Below are 16,781 nucleotides of genomic sequence, written 5' to 3' on the forward strand. Positions count from 1 at the left end.
CAGGACTAAAGACAATCTTCCACTCAGCTGATATACGCTGTATGTTAACTTGGGAACTAAAGACTAGTAGTAAGGGCTCTAATATTCGGACAAAACTTGGCCGCATTGTCGTGCCTTACAGCGAACGCGGTAAGATGTGCCTGGATTTACGCCTAAGGCATCAATTATCTGCTTAGCAGTGCTCGCACTGTGGAGGAGAGAGAGGAGTAGTATTGGGACAAGGCTACTGTACTCCTTTCATGGTACAAAATATAGTCAGCTAGCCCGATTGAGCCCTACGGAAGGTGTCGTGGTTACTATCCTCACATGCAAGCTTAAACTACTCCGTCACTCCGCAATGTGAGGTACTTGTGAGCACCAACATAGGGCTTGACGTAGGGCTGCTCAACTGCCGGTCTTTCTCTTTACTTGCCCCAATACGTCTTTATTTCTTACTGAGGACGTCAGTAGGCCACGTTTTTGATTAAGAGAAAAGAGAATTCAACAATCACCAAGCTAAATCCTATCCCAACCCAACGCCCCTGCACTTGCATAACAGAACAGGAAAACCACATGGGAGAAACCTGTACCAGGCAAAATCGACGAAACGAAACGAACAAAAAGGCTATTCAACAGGTAATGGTAGAAATAGTAGAGTGTCCATTTCCGGACTAGCATTCGTCCTTCTCGAGAGATGCGTACCATTGATTATCCACGACAACATTCCCGTTGAGCTTGGACTTCTTTCCACAATTATCCAGGACAGCCTTGGCAGCATGGCCGATGGGTCTGTAGCTGTCCAGCTCGACCTTTTTCTCACTCTGTATAGATTAAGCGCCGCCAGCTTGCTTTCGTTCAATTCGTTGTACGTATCAGGTCAGACAGCAAGACAGACAAGGCAGTTAGTCCAAATAGTGCTCTTACCCAGTTGCAGAACCAGATGGCACAGTCATAAGAGCAGCTCACTCTGGCAATAACCATCCCATGTAATATCAGCCAAGGGTCGCCGCTTGATTTTGTGGAGGAGGTTATCAACTCCTTCCTCGAAGTGCTTGCGAGAGTACTTGTGTTCGTCCATGCACATTATATCAAAGAATAACTTTCGCGGCCTCAGCTCGTAAAGAATATAATTGGTCCGAGCACCTCCTTCCAGTCTTCGTCGTAGTTGGGATTGAGTTCGAAAAGCTTCGCATAGACTCTTTGGACGGTGCCGTTGAAGGTGATCATGGGCGCGCTGGGCGAGACCTGGACTTTCTAGACGAGTTTCTTGAAAAGCCTTCTGTCTAGCTTACTCAAGAAAGAGCGGTCGTCGACTGTATTCGTCTCCAAGGTCAGGAGTAGTGTGGGCCTAGAGGGGTGAGTCTGGGAAAAAGAGACTAGACTTAATGCATGGGTCATACGTGCAGCCAGAGCGCTGAGAGCAAGCACTGCTAGTGCGAGAAGAGAGACGAAAACACACATTGTGAAGGCAATGCTGGAGGGTTGAAGGAGGCTGGTTTCGTCAGGGTTGATGAAAGAGGCCTGGATGTTGGCCAAGGGGTTTGAGAGGATGGGTTGGAAAGAAGATCAGGCGCTGACAACTGGGGAATCATGGCTGCCTTTATATTTCTGGGAGCTTTCTTGGGGATGAGGAATCCTATTTTGTGTATGTTTCTGTTGATAATGGTGTAGTGAAGGATATGTGAAGGAACCTGTGGAGGAAATAAGCGATTGTATACCTCCTCACCAATCAACATGGGGTTAAACAAACCTTCACCCCAGAGTTGACATTCTAGACTGGAACGGTCTAGCAAAAGCCTTTCTGAAAATTTCACCTTGCTTATATTGAAACACCTTTTCCTAAATATACTGTGAAGTTATCAGCTCTAGGCTTTTATAAGTGAATGGGACATGCAGCCAAGACTTGCAATTTGACCATGATCACCTCCCAGAAAGGCCCAGAACGTTGTTGAAAGTAAGCGTGAATTTTTTGTGTAAATAGCGGCTTAGCTATAAGTTTGTGAGCCTGGAGCTGGCTGAAGGGCTTTCTTTCACTTTCTGCATGATCAAACTAGGTCTAGAGACGGAGCCTCCGTACGCCGCTATCCAAATGTCCTCCGGAGTTATCCATACCTTATATTTCTCTCGGTGGTGCGGGAGTTCTCTGTTGGTGCAACGTTAATGAGTTGAGCGTGCTAGGTCGTCTTTCGAAATCATACTGGTCCCGTGATTTCGCGGCAATGGGGGCCCTCGATTACATATTTTCGAGAGGAACTGGAGATTAATTCAGGGTGATAGACAAGTAAGCCATGCATTGTCGCTGAAGGCTGTTGAAATTATCAAGTCTAGTTACATCATTATCAAAGGGTGGTAGTACTTCACGCAAAAAGGTATGAATCAATCATACGGACGAAGAAACCGCAAGTCATTACGTCTTTAGAAAGGCAGGAGAAAAATCATTAAGCTGGGAGCTTGAATCCCAGTGAATCCCGCCTATCGTCAGTCAGGCGTCCCCATTCCAGAAGAAGACGGAAAAAGTATATCTCCATGTCTTCCTTTCGTAGGGCCGTTTCCGCCCACTTGCGGCCCTCTTCGGCAATCCATCGACCTTGGATGTCATGACGTTTCATCTCAATCTTATGTCCGTCGACAGTGGTGTCTACCCCCGCGAAGTAGGCAAGAGTACTCCACACCCCGTGTAGGCGGACGTCAATAGGTGCGTAGTGAAGCCAGGGTGTGATGCGGGAGTCAAACCATTGCCTGAAAAGACCTGTTTTAAACGGGAGGCTACGACTCTTCAGAAAAGGAAGAAAGCGACCGCTAAAGCCCGCTCCGTCGGAATCAAAAAGGTAGCGATAGCGCCAATGATCCTGGAAATCGACTCGGCCGCCTGTGCCAAGCTCGTCCTTCTGGTCCGGGCAATCTTCCCTTGCGCAGCGGAGAATGGGATCAGTGACGCTAACGGATGCGTTTAGGCCAAGTGCTTGCGTAGGCCCGAAGCCGTCAAAGACCTGGTAAGCGTATGTCTTCGGCTCGTCGGTGGGTAACAGAACCGAAACATGATTGTATGTATTATTGTTGATTAGGTGGGTGAGACGCTGCCGTGGCATTCCTTTCCATTCCCCATCATGGCTGATGCCCTCAGTTGTGCCACCGACCCAGAAGAGGGTGTTCTCCTTGTCGGCGTATCTGAGATCCGGATGTTCTTCGGACGGTTCATATTTTATCTTGTCGACGTAGTTCCAGGGGCTTGGGAATATGATGTCACTAAAGATGGATGCAGAACTCTGGCTGAAAACAGGCAGCAATTCTTGCGTAATCCTGAACGTCGCAGGAGACAAGAAAAGCCCGTGCAGGTGGGCAAGATCAGGTTGATGACAAACATCGGTTGTCACATCCCACTCCGTCGGGAATTGGCCCATTGAATGCGGGCGAACGCAATCAACACAAAGGTGGCGCCTGTCCCAAATACGCTGGGATCGAGCCTTTGATCCAGGCGGACAAGCCGGGGCGACAAACGAGTCCCATACAGATTCCAAGGAATGGTCAATAAACATCGCCTCCGGTGTTTGGTCGGCGGGCTCTATGGGGGCCCATGTTATCTCCCGGTCCGGCGACCACTCGTCGGAGATGTCACTATCAGGTGGCAGTTGCTGTGCTCTGGCTCGGTTCCCAAGTTCAGCGACCCTTTCCCAAGGCACTATGGCACGAGGTTCATCGTCCAGATTGAAAGCCAAATCCATGTCAGGAAGGTGCTCTGCGAATTTCTCGATCATTTCGCGCGCACTCCCAACCATCCAAGCGTGTGTTGGTTTGATGCCGTCTTGCAATCTAACAGTGCCGTTTCGGATGCTCAGAGCGCCGATATCATTGAATGGATTTGTGGCTAGTTTTTGCGTCATGGTCCGGATCTCGCTGGGCGCCAAGGCACGAAATGGGAGAAGGTTCGTATAAATGTTGTCAAATTCGTCTATCGTCACGGAAGACCTGCTCACAGCATAGTCGTACCACTTGTCAAAACCACTGACGACCAGTTAGAATCCATTCATGCAGGAGATGGAAAAAATCTCACGGTGGGGGTAACTGATGGTATCTAGCCCGGTACTGCTCAACAGCTTCTGCCAGATTATTGCTGCTCTTGGCCTCCTTCAACCATGTGTCGTGGTTCTTGGCAGCTTCGTGTATAAGCAAGTCTATCGGATGCGTGTGGCCGACATTTGACTGGCCCAAAACCCAGAATAGTCCAGCACCGAACATGAGAACACACGTGAACCGCAGAACCAGGTTCAGGCGATGCATGAATTGGGGCTCGTCTTCAGAAGCCGTCCGACATAGCAGGAAAACCAATCCCCCAACACAAGTGATGAAGAGAGCGGTAAATGCACGAGATGCGGGTATCAAGGGGAACGGCTCTTGTCCGTGGAGCAAAACCGATGTCAAGTGGAAGTAGTTTGCGACAAAACCGGCCAAGACACAAAGTCCAACTGGGCCGTAGTGAGGAAGCTGTCTGTGTTAGGAACGTTTCTTACTAGAACGGCACAGAGGTAACTAGAGCCTACCAGCTGAGATCCAGATACAATCACTATCGTGGCCAATACGGATTGACCCCAAGCACTCCTAAGGTAGTGGGATGTAATGAAGGTACCAGGTTGAGCAGTGACTGTCAAGTAGATGAACCAGCCTCCTAGGAACAAAACAACTCCCTGTTCATGGCCAATATTAGACCTGTTTTGCAAATATGAACTCCTTCTCACTCACAAGAAAGCCGTATCCCCAGGATATCAACGCCTGTTTTCTTTTTCCCTCTCGGCGAGCTCCTTCGCCAGACAACTCGGCTGCAAAAATTAGTATCACACAGTCAAGTATGAGACCAAGGGTTCTGAAAGTTTGTTGTCGAAGGTGCTGCCCCGAAACTATGGAACAGATGTACGTCGACTGCTGGCCCTTATGGAATGAAGCCACTAAAAGGCCGCTTACTGCTAGAAAGGCCGCCGATATGACGTATCGCAGACGACCCTGTAGAACGAAGTAACGAAGGCGACTGGCTATGGTGATGGGTATCCGGAGCAAAGCGTCCTCCGACTGGTCTGGCCGAACCCAACGTTCGGGAGCTCGTTGGTTGCGCCAGGCGTCATAAATCGCGACGAACAACGGGATCAGGAACTAAATCGACAAACTCGGTCATTATCTAGGCTTACGAAGCCGGCGGGCCGTTCTTCTCGTTAAAACTTACGGTATGTCCAGTTGGGGCGCATTCGATGTGTTCAGTTATCTTGTAGAAGAGAGGAATCCGCGCGCAGCAAAGTGCCGAAAAAACGGCGATTCTTAACCACCATTTTAGAGTATATTGGGCCTTTGCAGCGTCGTCATCAGCACCAGTAGGCGCGGACTGATCAAGCTCAGTGAGAGGGATGGCGGAGTATTTGTCGGGAGGAGGCGATATGCCCGGTATGTGTTGGATGAATCTGCTCAGGAGCAAAAGAGAGATCCCTGAATTGAAGCAGGCCAGGATAGCGGTGTGGAGAGGATGGTCTATTTGGAGAAAGCCGCTTAGCATCCCAGTCGTCGAGTATTGACCGTTGTCCGTTGATTTGGCTTACCGAAAGCGAACGTGGTGTTGTAGGAGGTAGTAATAAACGTGCAGCCTAATATGAAAGCTCTGGAAGCTGTCAGTTTTTTGAACGAACGCGGGGAAAGTCAGGTTCTACCGACCCTAATAGAGCTCTGAGGCCGTTTTCCACGGATAGACGGATCATTTTGACGCAGCTCAGGAGCCCGAAAAGGCCAAATCCATCATCAAGGCGCTATTTGGTATCTGAGGATCGCATCGATGCCTGCACGTGCGATTGCGAAAGGTGAAGGTTGACAATGACACCTGGGCAGAGAGCAGGGGAGCGATGGATGGAGTCGAGAACCCCGGATTCGGAAAGGGTCCGAGAACAGGCGGTGGAGACAGCAGACAAGGGAAGAGAAGGGACTGGTTGGATAGCATAAGGAAGCAAAAACAAGCAGGAAAGGGGCGTCTATAATTAGGGAGCAAGAAGCTGTCTTCACAAAGAAACACGTTCTGGCGGATTGCGTCAACCAAATGGGAGGACCATGGACGATGGATCCAGACCCGCGCTTGACAGTGCGATCACCGGCTAAGGAGCGCTAGTCCACCACTAACAGCCACCGCGCGGCCAGGGTGGCATGCGATAAGCAAGCAGCCACTGACGAGTGGGGGGAACGCTATCTAAACAGTAACACCAAGAAAATCCTCATTGCACAAGCAGGTAAAAGACTGGGTCTACCGCGGATTGATGACGAGGTCAACCCACTCTGCCCAAACATCAGTCTCAACTTCTCAATGTTATGCGTCTCTCTCTAGATAGATACAGATAATGGAGAGTACAGAGTAGTAAGCTGTAGGCGCAATCTAAGGATTTAAGCAAAAGTCTGTTTGCCAGCATAAGCGTTCTAAGCATTGGACAGGAACGGTCTGTCCAAGCTCCAAGCTCCAGAGAGACAAGTGCTGACGAGTCATCTCCAGATCACGTGAAAACCTAGTTTTGAAACAGCCCTGATACATCACGTGCACTATTCAGGCGGTGTCAGCTTCCGGGCGGTCACAAGTGGCAGATCGAACACCGCCAACAACTTTTTCTGATCTGCCGGTGCAGAAACTTCCTCAGTGCAGTCAGTGTCTTTCAGCCTGGGTGATTCAGTTGCCGCTTGAGAAAATGCCTCGGAAGGCCATTGACTCGCGCATTCCGGCGCTCATCCAGAATGGCATACAGGAGAAAAAGCGCAACTTCTTCGTTATTGTGGGTGACCGCGCAAAGGACATCATCGTCAACCTCTACCATATCAGGTCGCAATTCGATGTCAAGCAAAACAAGTCCGTCTTGTGGGCGTACAAGAAAGATCTTCTAGGTTTCACCAGTCACCGGAAGAAGCGGGAAGCAAAGATCAAGAGGGATGTCAAACGGGGCATCCGCGAAGCCAACGACGAGGATCCTTTCGAACTGTTCGTCACGCTCAATCAGATCCGCTATGTATACTACAAAGAGACGGAGAAAATCCTGGGTAATACCTATGGCATGTGCATTCTTCAGGACTTCGAAGCCATTACACCGAACCTCCTTGCGCGAACTATCGAGACAGTTGAAGGTGGTGGTACAGTGATCATGCTCTTGAAGAGCATGAACAGCTTGAAACAGCTCTACACATTATCCATGGACATCCACTCGAGGTACAGGACCGAAGCGCACGATGATGTGGTCGCCCGATTCAACGAGCGTTTCATTCTCTCTCTCGGTAGCTGCGACTCCTGCTTGGTTATTGACGACGAGATGAATGTCCTGCCAATTTCCGGTGGTAAGAACGTGAAGCCACTCCCGCCACCAGAGGAGGGAGACGAAATCAACAAGGGGACAAAGAAGGAGTTAGAGAAGATCAAGGATGATCTAGCAGAATCGCAGCCCGTTGGATCGTTGGTCAATCTGGCCCGGACGACTGACCAAGCAAAGGCGTTGCTCACTTTCGTTGACGCCATTGCCGAAAAGACGCTCCGCAGCACTGTCACACTGACTGCTGCTAGAGGTCGTGGAAAATCCGCAGCTCTTGGTGTGGCTATCGCTGCCGCAATCGCTTACGGCTACAGCAACGTTTTCATTACCTCACCAAGCCCCGAGAACTTGAAGACTCTGTTTGAATTTATCTTCAAGGGGTTTGATGCTCTTGGATACGCTGATCACGCCGATTATACTATCCTTCAATCTACCAACCCTGACTTCAACAAGGCTATTGTCCGAGTCAACATTCATCGTCAACACCGCCAAACCATCCAATATATTCAGCCTCAGGATGCCCACGTGCTAGGACAAGCAGAGCTTCTGGTCATCGATGAAGCTGCGGCTATCCCTCTTCCCCTCGTCCGGAAGTTGATGGGCTCCTACTTGGTTTTCATGGCTTCAACAATCAACGGTTACGAAGGAACCGGCAGGTCTCTCTCTCTGAAACTGATCCAGCAACTTCGCGAGCAGTCAAGAGGAGGCGTAAAAATCGCGGGACAGGATGATACAGATGTTGCTTCACGCGCGACTGGAAAGATCGAGAAGAGCTCTGACAAGGGCCTGGGTGGACGATCTCTGCGAGAGATCACCCTGTCCGAACCTATCAGATATGCCCCTGGTGACTCTGTAGAGAAGTGGTTGAACAAGGTTCTGTGCCTCGATGCCACACTTCCGAAGTCAAGGATGAATACTCAAGGGTGCCCACACCCCTCCCAGTGTCAACTGCTTCAGGTCAACCGAGACACCTTGTTTTCATTCCACCCTGTTTCCGAAAAGTTCCTCCAGCAGATGATGGCACTCTATGTTGCCAGCCACTATAAGAATACGCCTAATGATCTTCAGTTGATGAGTGATGCCCCAGCACACCAGCTATTCGTCCTTGTCCCTCCTATTGACGAGGATGCTGCCAAGTTACCGGAGCCCCTTTGTGTCATTCAAGTTGCTCTAGAAGGTCGCATCAGCCGACAGAGCGTTCTCAATAGCTTAAGCCGTGGGCAACGGGCCGGTGGCGATCTCATCCCTTGGCTCGTCAGTCAACAATTCCAAGACGAAGACTTTGCTGGTCTGTCTGGCGCCAGAGTTGTTCGCATCGCAACGAACCCAGAATATCTGAGTATGGGCTATGGATCTCGCGCGCTGGAGCTCCTGGTGGACTTCTTCGAAGGCAAGTTCACCGACTTGTCAGAGACCATGGTGGACACCCAGGAGGAGATGGTCAGGGTCACTGACGAAGAACTGACGAATTCCAACCTCCTCGACGACAACATCCAAGTCCGCGATATTCGCTCCATGCCACCGCTTTTCGGCAAGCTATCAGAGCGCCGGCCGGATGCCCTAGACTACCTCGGCGTCAGCTACGGCCTGACACCATCTCTTCACAAGTTCTGGAAGCGCGCTTCCTTTTCACCCGTATACCTCCGCCAGACACCGAACGACCTCACCGGCGAGCACTCATGCGTGATGCTCCGAACCCTAGCCACCGGCTCCAACGACGCCAGCTGGCTCGGCGCCTTCGCCCGCGACTTCCACCGCCGCTTCATCTCCCTCCTCTCCTACCAATTTCGCACCTTCACCTCCCTCCTCTCCCTCAGCATCGGCGAGTCCGCAACAGCAGGCGCCAAACTTGACCCGTCCCTCGCCCCGCCCCCTCTCAAGAAATCCGACCTCGACGCAGCCTTCTCCCCCTTCGACCTCAAACGCCTCGACAGCTACGCTAACAACCTCCTCGACTACCACGTCATCCTCGACATGATACCCACTCTCGCAATATGGTACTTCTCCGGTCGTCTCAGCGGCAGCGTTAAGCTCTCCGGCGTGCAGCAGTCCATTCTCCTCTCTATTGGTCTCCAGCGCAAGACCCTCGACGAAGTCGAGAAGGAAACCACCCTTGCCTCTTCCCAGCTCCTCGCCATGTTCTTGAAGATCGTCCGCAAGTTCTCCACCCACTTCCGCTCTCTCAATGAGAGCGCGGTGGCGGATACACTCCCTGCCGAGAACAGACCGACCAACCACGCAGCGCCCGATGCCGATGAGGTCGCAGACGAGCGCTTCCAGCCCCTCGAGACAAACCTCGACGACGAACTCCGCGAAGGCGGCGAAGAAGTCAACGCTGAGATGCGCGAGAAACAACGCGCGCTTATCGACGCTCTCCCCCTCGACAAGTTAGTGCCCAAGCCCAAAACCCAAATTTAAACTCCAACTAGGACGAACCACCACACCCCAAAACAAAATAAAAGCAAACCACTGTTCCCTGAACGAACAATAACTGATTTACAGCCTCCAGATACGAGATAAATAACGGCACAGCCGACTGGGACGAAGCAGAGAAGCAGATCCGTTCTGGCGGCGCCGCGACAGTCAGCGTGAAATCGTCGAAGCAATCGAAGCGCAAGAAGGGCGAGACCGCGCGCGATATCTACGATCAGGAGATTGACTCGAAGCGGCAGAAGATTATCAAGAAGGGGACGGAGGGGAAGAAGAAGAGGTCGTAGGCTACTGATTTGAAAGCATGAGACCATGGTGTTTGTTTTAGCATATGTCTTTGTATGTATGTATATAGGTTAATTGGGTATATCCAAAAGTTCAATTAGACACTACGCGTTTAAGACCTTAAAATTAGACTCGAATTCAGTTCAATCCATATAGTTACTCGTTTTTTGACCTAAATAATCAATCGCAGTAATCGTCACATCCAATTTAGCTTACAGTTCGTCGTGATCAGCATTCTTCTCAGGCTGCTCCGCGTCAACCACGATGCCCTCCGGCAGCTTGTTCCGGGCTCCCTCGCCCAACCGAATAGCATCAATCCAGGCTTCTACCCGGACCGAGCCATAATCTGAAGCTTCCGAAGGGTCATATTGTCTCCACCATCCCCTCCGCGCGTTCAGGGCGATAACTTCGACTAACTGTGTGTCCTCTGACAGACCCAACGTAGTTCTAATGGCCTTGATCGCGGCGTTCGACGCAGGGATGTTGTAGAGCGGGAAGAGCTTGGTTTGTCTTTGGGCGTGCTTGTGTCCAACCTCAGCGAGACTGTCGAGAATTTCCTTGGCGGCTCCGCTGGGCTCTGTACCGTCGATAGCCTCCGGCACAAGAGCAAGGACACAAGTACCAGACTTGGACGATAGACACGATAGTTGCAAGGCTTCTGGCGTGCTGAGCGTTTCAATAGGCGGTGCGGGAGTGGTCGCTTGGGAGAGAACCGAAGGCTTGGGCTCCGCAGTAGAGTCCTCAGAGCCAGTGGGATCGCTTGATTTCGGCTTCTTGTCAGACTCGCTAGACTTAGACGACTTCTTCGCTTTCTCGGGTGCAGGGGCCGGGTCGGGATTGGGAGATGCTGCTTGGCTCAGGAACTCGACCATTGGTCCCTTCTTCAGTTCGCCATCATAGACGATGTGTTCCTTTCCATTCCCAGGGAGAAGAACTAGGCTTGGGAACTCTGTGACACCAAACTTCTCAACCGCATCCGACTCCTTGTTGCGGATCTGGGCGACCTTGATACTACCCAAGAACTCAATCGCGAGGGCCCGAATCAAAGCGCTCGTTGTGCCCTTCTCGGTGAATAGAATGGCCTTCGGTGCCTCTTCGTCCGCAGAGAGCCACTCATCCAGGCTCTTATCTGTGACTCGCTTCACATGGTTGGGGATTCGATCCACTACCGAGTCGACGATTCCTTTGGCGCTCCTAGGACCCTGATAGTCCTCGACCCTAGGCTTACCCGGCTTCTTGGACGGGGTCACGATTTTTAATGTAGGGAAACCCTGGATGCCCATCTGACCACAGAATGGTTTGTTCTCCTCGTCGTCGCAATTGACTGCCGCAACCTTGGCCAATCCGTCGAGGTTCTTTGCGGCCTTTTCGTAGGCAGGTTTGAGGTTCTGGCAGTGACCGCACCATGGCGCATAGAACCTAGGGAAGTCCGAGCCGTTAGGACATTGTTCGTAACAGGGGGAAGGTCCGGGAGCCTACTCTACTATCTGATGCAGCTGTTAGCGCTAGTTCGAGGTGCTCGAGGAAGGGGAAATCTAGAGGCACCACGCACAGAAGTGTAATTTGAATTGGCAATAAGCTGATTGTAGCTCTTCTGATTGACCTGAAGAACTGGGGACTTCTTAGTATAGAGCCCATCCGCATTGACAGGCAGAGCTGCCAGAAGCGACGCGAAGAGGCAAAGCGCAGAGCTCAGCTGCAACATGATGGAGTTAGTGTGCAATTACTTTTTGGATGATGGTATGATCTGATGAGCGAGACCAAAGGTCATGAACGAGTCATGTCAGCGGGGACAAGAGCTGTATTTAAGCTGAGAATTTGCCAGGTTGGTGAATTGAAGCAAGGTGTCCAGAGGCTCTTGGCATGTGACCGCGGTTTCCAACTCCGCCCCCGCATCTGGCGAGACCGTATCACCATTGTTTTCACCACTTACTGTCTGCATATCCACCTTTCACTGGAAATCCTGACCAAAATCGAGCTTTGAATGCTCAGAGCTCCCGTTTCAGTGGCTATGGGCTGATCTCTGCTCTACAAACCCCACGGCCACCATGGAACAAACGATCGGCATGTCAGGGTCCTCGCAGGATCCCCGCATATTGGACCTCCCTCTACTGCCACGAGAACTTTTCTGGATGGTCTTGGATCTTCTCGGCCCAAATGATATTGTCCATTGCCGGCGTGTCTCCCGGCTGTGGAACGAAGCTTTCGGAGATCCGGCAAATCTGATACCGCTGTTGAAGAAGCTGTTTCCATTTGCTAAGGAGATCAGGGAGCTCTATGCCAACACTGGATCTCTCGTGGATTCCGGAGATAACAGCTACTGGCGTTCCTTGTTTGACCAGATCGCTTCCAGGTATGCTCGCTTGGGTCGCGGCAAGCCCAAATCGATTCAAAGACACAAACTCTGTGATGAATTCGGCATTGCCGGCGAACGAGAATGGTTTCAGATACAGCCCTGGGACATTCACGCAAGTCACCTTATGCAGCGTGTGGATCTCCCATTTTCGGAGACCTTCTGGTCCTATGACGATGGGCTGTTGGTGTATCCAAGCGCAGACCATACCTGTTTAGTCCTTATGGATCTCGACAGTGACAGGAAATTCATGGTGCCATTTATAATTACAGGCAAAGTCATTCGAAGGATCAGACTGCAAAGGCAGGTCCTCGTTGTCGAATGGGCAGAGCCGAAAGCATTCCATTGGCTGAACGACAGCGACGGCGTCCATCGTCATTTTGCTTCTTCGTTCGATGTGGGCAAAAAGTCGGATGGTTGGAAGATAACGTTTCGCAATGAGTGGAAAATCATGGTTCTCGGTCATCCCCTTAGCGAAAGAGACCGTTTCTACTCCACTCACAGTCAGACTCATTATGCTATTTATTTTTGGCAGCCCAACCGGAGTTTATACACAGCAGATGACGATGCTCCAATAGAGTCATTATCGGTGTGGGATATCTCCAAGCCATCTTCGTACAGGCCCTCTTTAGACCCTACCGGGCGCCCGCCAGTCGAAGGGGAAGATTCAGGTCCTTCTATCGTCTCGAAATTCGGCTTCAGGGAGCTAGATTTCTACTCCGTTAGACAACGAGGTCTTCCAGGCATACAGTGGTTGAACATCACGGAGGACAACCAAGCAATAGAGATCTTCGAAAACCTATGTACAGGGCCCGTGGATAGATTTACTGGACCCGCTGAATGGACATCGCTGGTCCATTTGACAAGCATTCCAGTGACTGGCCACGGCCCCGGCTGGCGGCAAAACCTCGATATCATACTTCCCCCTTACCGAGGAAATAGCAGTTTACAAACAAGTCCGCTGAGTCTTGCGATCTGCGATGAGCCGTGGTATACCATCATATCAGAGGCTGAGGATTACGAAGCCGGCGTAGGCTTTTGCCTTCATTTGTCACAGGCCACCTGGCCGTTTGACTTGAAGCCTTCCCTGAGTATCAGAACACCCTCGTCAGATATTACCCTCAAAAACGCCGATATCTTCGAGCTCACAGGCAAGGGAAGAATTTGCGGAACTGAACGGTACTTACTTGGCGAGAATGCAAACCGTGAACTGATTATTTATCGGTTCGACAGGTGAACCCTGCATATAGCCTGTAAGACTGGGCGCAGTGGCTAGTACTCTGTCTGGTGCAAGACCTTCGGCGAAGTTGCTCGCCTAGAACAAGCCTTCAATATCCTGTTCGTCACCAGGAAATTAATGCTATTGTTTACTTCGTGCTTGGCCTTCGAGGTGAAACTGGCTACACTCCAGGTCGTGTACTACCAAGATTCGCAGCCCTATTGGCAGGCTTATCTAAAACTGTCTGCAGACAAAAGCCTGGGCGAAGCAATACGTCGTCAATGACCTTGTCTCTTCCCCGGACTCTCTCAAACCCCCGACATGCTTGCGAGCATGCACTACAGAACATACATATATTTCTCGAACTAATGACGACCTTAGGAGGGTTCTTCATCTTTGCTCTTGAGACGAAGCAGCTCTCGCTCGAGAAGCCGGATGTAATCTTCGACCCAGAGAGCACAGTCGCTGCGGCCTTTAAGCGGCGAGCGGAGATATGGAGGGAGAATGGGCCCGATGATGTGTTCGCGAGATCGGCGGCTCAGACGAGGATTTAGTAAATGAAAAGGACATACTATCAGTACCAGTTGTCTCAATAATAATTATGCTACAATTCTGCGGTACGCGGTATTCAATATTAGTGCACATCGGCCCAACCCAAATCGTTCACCCAACGAAGCTCAGCTCAAGCAACAACCAAACGACTCCAGTACGTCATCAGCGAATGTGAGCAAGGTAAACATAAACGTGTTGCAAACCTGTTCAAACAAACGATTGATCCATAGGGATGGAAATGACAAAACGGCTCATGCTTCAGAATAGCCCAAAGCCCCAGTGTGAGGTAGCTACTTAGTATAGCAAACCTTCCCAATCATTAATCATTTACCCGCCGCATCCTCAAACTTGCACCGAACGCACTTCCCAATCCCACATCCCGGACAAACAAGCGTATAAATAGGCGTCCACAGGCCGCACCATCCGCAATACTCCTGCTCATACTCTTTCGTCCAGTACCCCAGGTGTCGGCATTCTTGCGCGTTAGAGAACGAGATATTAGCCGGCTCCGACTTGGACTTGGACACGGCCGCGCCGGAAATCATAACACGCACACTCTCCAGCCAACCGCAGTAAGTCTCCATAACCATGCCCTTCAGCTCGCCGTGGAAATCGTCTTTGGTGTACCGGCCTTGCTTGTCGGCGAGTTTGGCTGTGAAGTACGGGACGAAGGGGGCGAGGTAAGGGTAAACACCTGCTTCGTCGGAGCAGAGGCCGTATAGAAGGGGTGAGGAGGATGTGGTGCTGGCGCTGGCGCTGACCGAGGCGTTGGCGACGGTATTTTCGCCGTTTTCGTTCTCGGTTCCATTGCCACTGAAGAAGTCATGGTAGACTTCGCTCTCGTTGTGCGTTGGCTGGGATTGTGCGGCGTCGACATCGCTGAAGTCGTAGTAGATTGAATCCGAGCTCTCCTGCTCTGCGTTTGCGGTGGAGGCTGTGTCTGCTTTGGCTTTGGCTGGGCTACAAGGGGAGGACAATGTGTTGCTCGTCATGCTAAATGTCGGGTGCCATCTCGGGGCAGATGAAGCTTCTGCCACCGGTTTGTTAGATGACACTGTGTGGACAGAGGCGTAGTCTGCGGTAGCACTGTCAACGTCGGCATGTGCTTCAGTATCTGCTTCGTTGTCCTCGGTGGCGGCATTGGATCCAATATCAGCATTACCCTTTTTGGCCCAGGAGTCAATAATGTCCTGAATGTCGAACTCGGCGTGGTACTCAGGGCCGGGCTCGATTATCACCGCCGGTTCCACTTCAGATTCAGCATCCGTATCAGCGTTGGGGACAACTAGAGCAGTATTGACATCAGCTGCTTCAAGGTTAATTGCGGGCTCGGCCTCAGCAGCGTCGTTGCCGTCGCTGTTAGACTGAATATCAGGTTCAGATTCAGGCCCAAGCTCGGCTTCAGCGTTCATCTTGGAATCAAACCCAGCTTCAACAGTAGCACTATTGCCGGCACCACTATCGGCTCCGAACACATCATGACTGTCTCCTTCAGGTCTCGCCCCAGCCCACCAAACAGGCTCCTGGGGGTTCTTGTGCGTCCCTTCAGCGTATGGCTCGCGGTATTCTGAACCCTTAAAGTTCTCGGCTTCAGGATTCCAGGTAAACTTCCAGCGTTTTCGACCCGCTACCTCGGCGGTTCGAAGAGTGTTCTCCGCCTCCTCTTCACGCTGCTTATTATGGCGAGCGAGTTCTTCCTTGGAGTCTGCCGAGTTGGGCTTCATATGGACGCTTTCACCGAAGCTGAACATGTACCGGTCTCTTCGGCTGAAGTGCGAAGGCGTTCTCTGCATGCTGTTGGGTCTCCATCCTGTGTAGTCAGGACTATTAAAGAGAATCTCTTCTTTGGTGTAAGGACGGTGTGCTCGACGGTTTTGGTTGAGTTGACGATCGTGGACGGCGCGGGTGGTTGGATCGCGGAGGGTCTCGACTGCTTCTCTGATCTAGTGTTTTGAGGATTAGTGCATCGCTGTCTGTGTTGAGAGTGAGAGGAGGGAATGTGAGCGTTCCCACCTTCTGGAACTCGAGGGCGGCATCTTCTCCCTCGACTTTGTCAGGGTGATGCTTCAGAGCGAGTCTTCTGTAGGCGCTATCGATGTCCTTGATGGACGCATCTGACGAGATCCCGAGGATCTCGTAGCAATTCATAGCCGGATTTCTGGGCGTGCTAGCAATTGTGTTGTGTACCGTTGAGAGGATGTGAGTGCTGACTGAGGGAGATGCTAGAGCTAGTGGTTGGTCAAACACAGAGTGTTGGCTCTTGGGGACCGAGGGAAAAGTGAATGAAATGAGGATGGAAAGTGAATTTGCAATGAGTAAGTTCTGATGCCAAAGGGCGAGGGAAGAAGAGAAAATGAGTAGTTCAGTAAGAGGCAGAGACTCTCAGTGAAAAGAGCTCATTCACTCAATTCCTCACTTGCGGTTGGTGAAGAGGGGAAGTCATACACCAGACAGATGTCGAGCAGGCACAAAGGTCAATACTAGAAACCAGTGTAGTTCGCTATACAGTGTCCTGCTAATCAGAGTCAAATATAAGGTCACGATCATGGTACAAACGAAATGTAGAGATAGATTTTACAGGTTGGCGCGAATCTAGGTACTTATGAGTTAGTCTACATATGGTGACTCCCTCCCAAGAGATATCATGACAGAG

At 51.1% G+C, this 16,781-nt stretch overlaps 5 protein-coding genes across 5 annotated transcripts; 2 read left to right on the forward strand and 3 right to left on the reverse strand.

The window, feature by feature from the left end:
• Positions 1 to 2,353: 2,353 nt before the first annotated feature.
• On the reverse strand, positions 2,354 to 6,063 carry BDV17DRAFT_256326 (putative capsular associated protein). Its single transcript, XM_073757057.1, has 7 exons — positions 5,671 to 6,063; positions 5,559 to 5,617; positions 5,192 to 5,490; positions 4,717 to 5,121; positions 4,518 to 4,661; positions 4,031 to 4,461; positions 2,354 to 3,981 (listed from the first exon to the last, which is right to left on the reverse strand). Exons 1-7 carry the CDS (start codon positions 5,712 to 5,714, stop codon positions 2,418 to 2,420), a joined length of 2,946 nt encoding a protein of 981 aa, XP_073618560.1. The 5' UTR covers positions 5,715 to 6,063; the 3' UTR covers positions 2,354 to 2,417.
• A 491-nt stretch (positions 6,064 to 6,554) lies between these two features.
• Positions 6,555 to 10,068, forward strand: BDV17DRAFT_256328 (ribosome biosynthesis protein KRE33). The gene is made up of 2 exons (XM_073757058.1): positions 6,555 to 9,676; positions 9,799 to 10,068. The coding sequence occupies exons 1-2, from the start codon at positions 6,681 to 6,683 to the stop codon at positions 10,004 to 10,006; spliced, it is 3,204 nt and encodes a 1,067-aa protein (XP_073618561.1). The 5' UTR covers positions 6,555 to 6,680; the 3' UTR covers positions 10,007 to 10,068.
• A 23-nt stretch (positions 10,069 to 10,091) lies between these two features.
• BDV17DRAFT_241878 (putative disulfide isomerase) lies at positions 10,092 to 11,846 on the reverse strand. The gene is made up of 3 exons (XM_073755980.1): positions 11,557 to 11,846; positions 11,484 to 11,491; positions 10,092 to 11,423 (listed from the first exon to the last, which is right to left on the reverse strand). The coding sequence occupies exons 1-3, from the start codon at positions 11,707 to 11,709 to the stop codon at positions 10,217 to 10,219; spliced, it is 1,368 nt and encodes a 455-aa protein (XP_073618562.1). The 5' UTR covers positions 11,710 to 11,846; the 3' UTR covers positions 10,092 to 10,216.
• A 224-nt stretch (positions 11,847 to 12,070) lies between these two features.
• On the forward strand, positions 12,071 to 13,594 carry BDV17DRAFT_280173 (F-box protein; the record flags this gene model as incomplete). Its single annotated transcript, XM_073759840.1, has 1 exon — positions 12,071 to 13,594. The coding sequence occupies one exon, from the start codon at positions 12,071 to 12,073 to the stop codon at positions 13,592 to 13,594; it is 1,524 nt and encodes a 507-aa protein (XP_073618563.1).
• Positions 13,595 to 14,210: 616 nt separating this feature from the next.
• Positions 14,211 to 16,682, reverse strand: BDV17DRAFT_241881 (DnaJ domain protein). The gene is made up of 2 exons (XM_073755981.1): positions 16,142 to 16,682; positions 14,211 to 16,071 (listed from the first exon to the last, which is right to left on the reverse strand). Exons 1-2 carry the CDS (start codon positions 16,274 to 16,276, stop codon positions 14,452 to 14,454), a joined length of 1,755 nt encoding a protein of 584 aa, XP_073618564.1. The 5' UTR covers positions 16,277 to 16,682; the 3' UTR covers positions 14,211 to 14,451.
• Positions 16,683 to 16,781: the final 99 nt, after the last annotated feature.

The sequence above is a fragment of the Aspergillus undulatus genome, assembly GCF_047715775.1.
Source record: "Aspergillus undulatus strain CBS 261.88 unplaced genomic scaffold BDV17scaffold_9, whole genome shotgun sequence".
Lineage (NCBI taxonomy): Eukaryota > Fungi > Ascomycota > Eurotiomycetes > Eurotiales > Aspergillaceae > Aspergillus > Aspergillus undulatus.

Excerpts from the sequence above, each read along its gene's own strand:
- BDV17DRAFT_256326 (XM_073757057.1), bottom strand. The coding sequence starts at position 5,714 with ATGATCCGTCTATCCGTGGAAAACGGCCTCAGAGCTCTATTAGG. Across the intron at positions 5,122-5,191 it reads GCGCCCCAACTGGACATACC|TTCCTGATCCCGTTGTTCGT; the intron begins GTAAGTTTTAAC and ends TTGTCGATTTAG. Across the intron at positions 3,982-4,030 it reads TACCATCAGTTACCCCCACC|TGGTTTTGACAAGTGGTACG; the intron begins GTGAGATTTTTT and ends ACTGGTCGTCAG.
- BDV17DRAFT_256328 (XM_073757058.1), top strand. The coding sequence starts at position 6,681 with ATGCCTCGGAAGGCCATTGACTCGCGCATTCCGGCGCTCATCCAGAAT. Across the intron at positions 9,677-9,798 it reads GACGCTCTCCCCCTCGACAA|ATACGAGATAAATAACGGCA; the intron begins GTTAGTGCCCAA and ends TACAGCCTCCAG.
- BDV17DRAFT_241878 (XM_073755980.1), bottom strand. The coding sequence starts at position 11,709 with ATGTTGCAGCTGAGCTCTGCGCTTTGCCTCTTCGCGTCGCTTCTGGCA.
- BDV17DRAFT_241881 (XM_073755981.1), bottom strand. The coding sequence starts at position 16,276 with ATGAATTGCTACGAGATCCTCGGGATCTCGTCAGATGCGTCCATCAAG. Across the intron at positions 16,072-16,141 it reads CCGCCCTCGAGTTCCAGAAG|ATCAGAGAAGCAGTCGAGAC; the intron begins GTGGGAACGCTC and ends TCAAAACACTAG.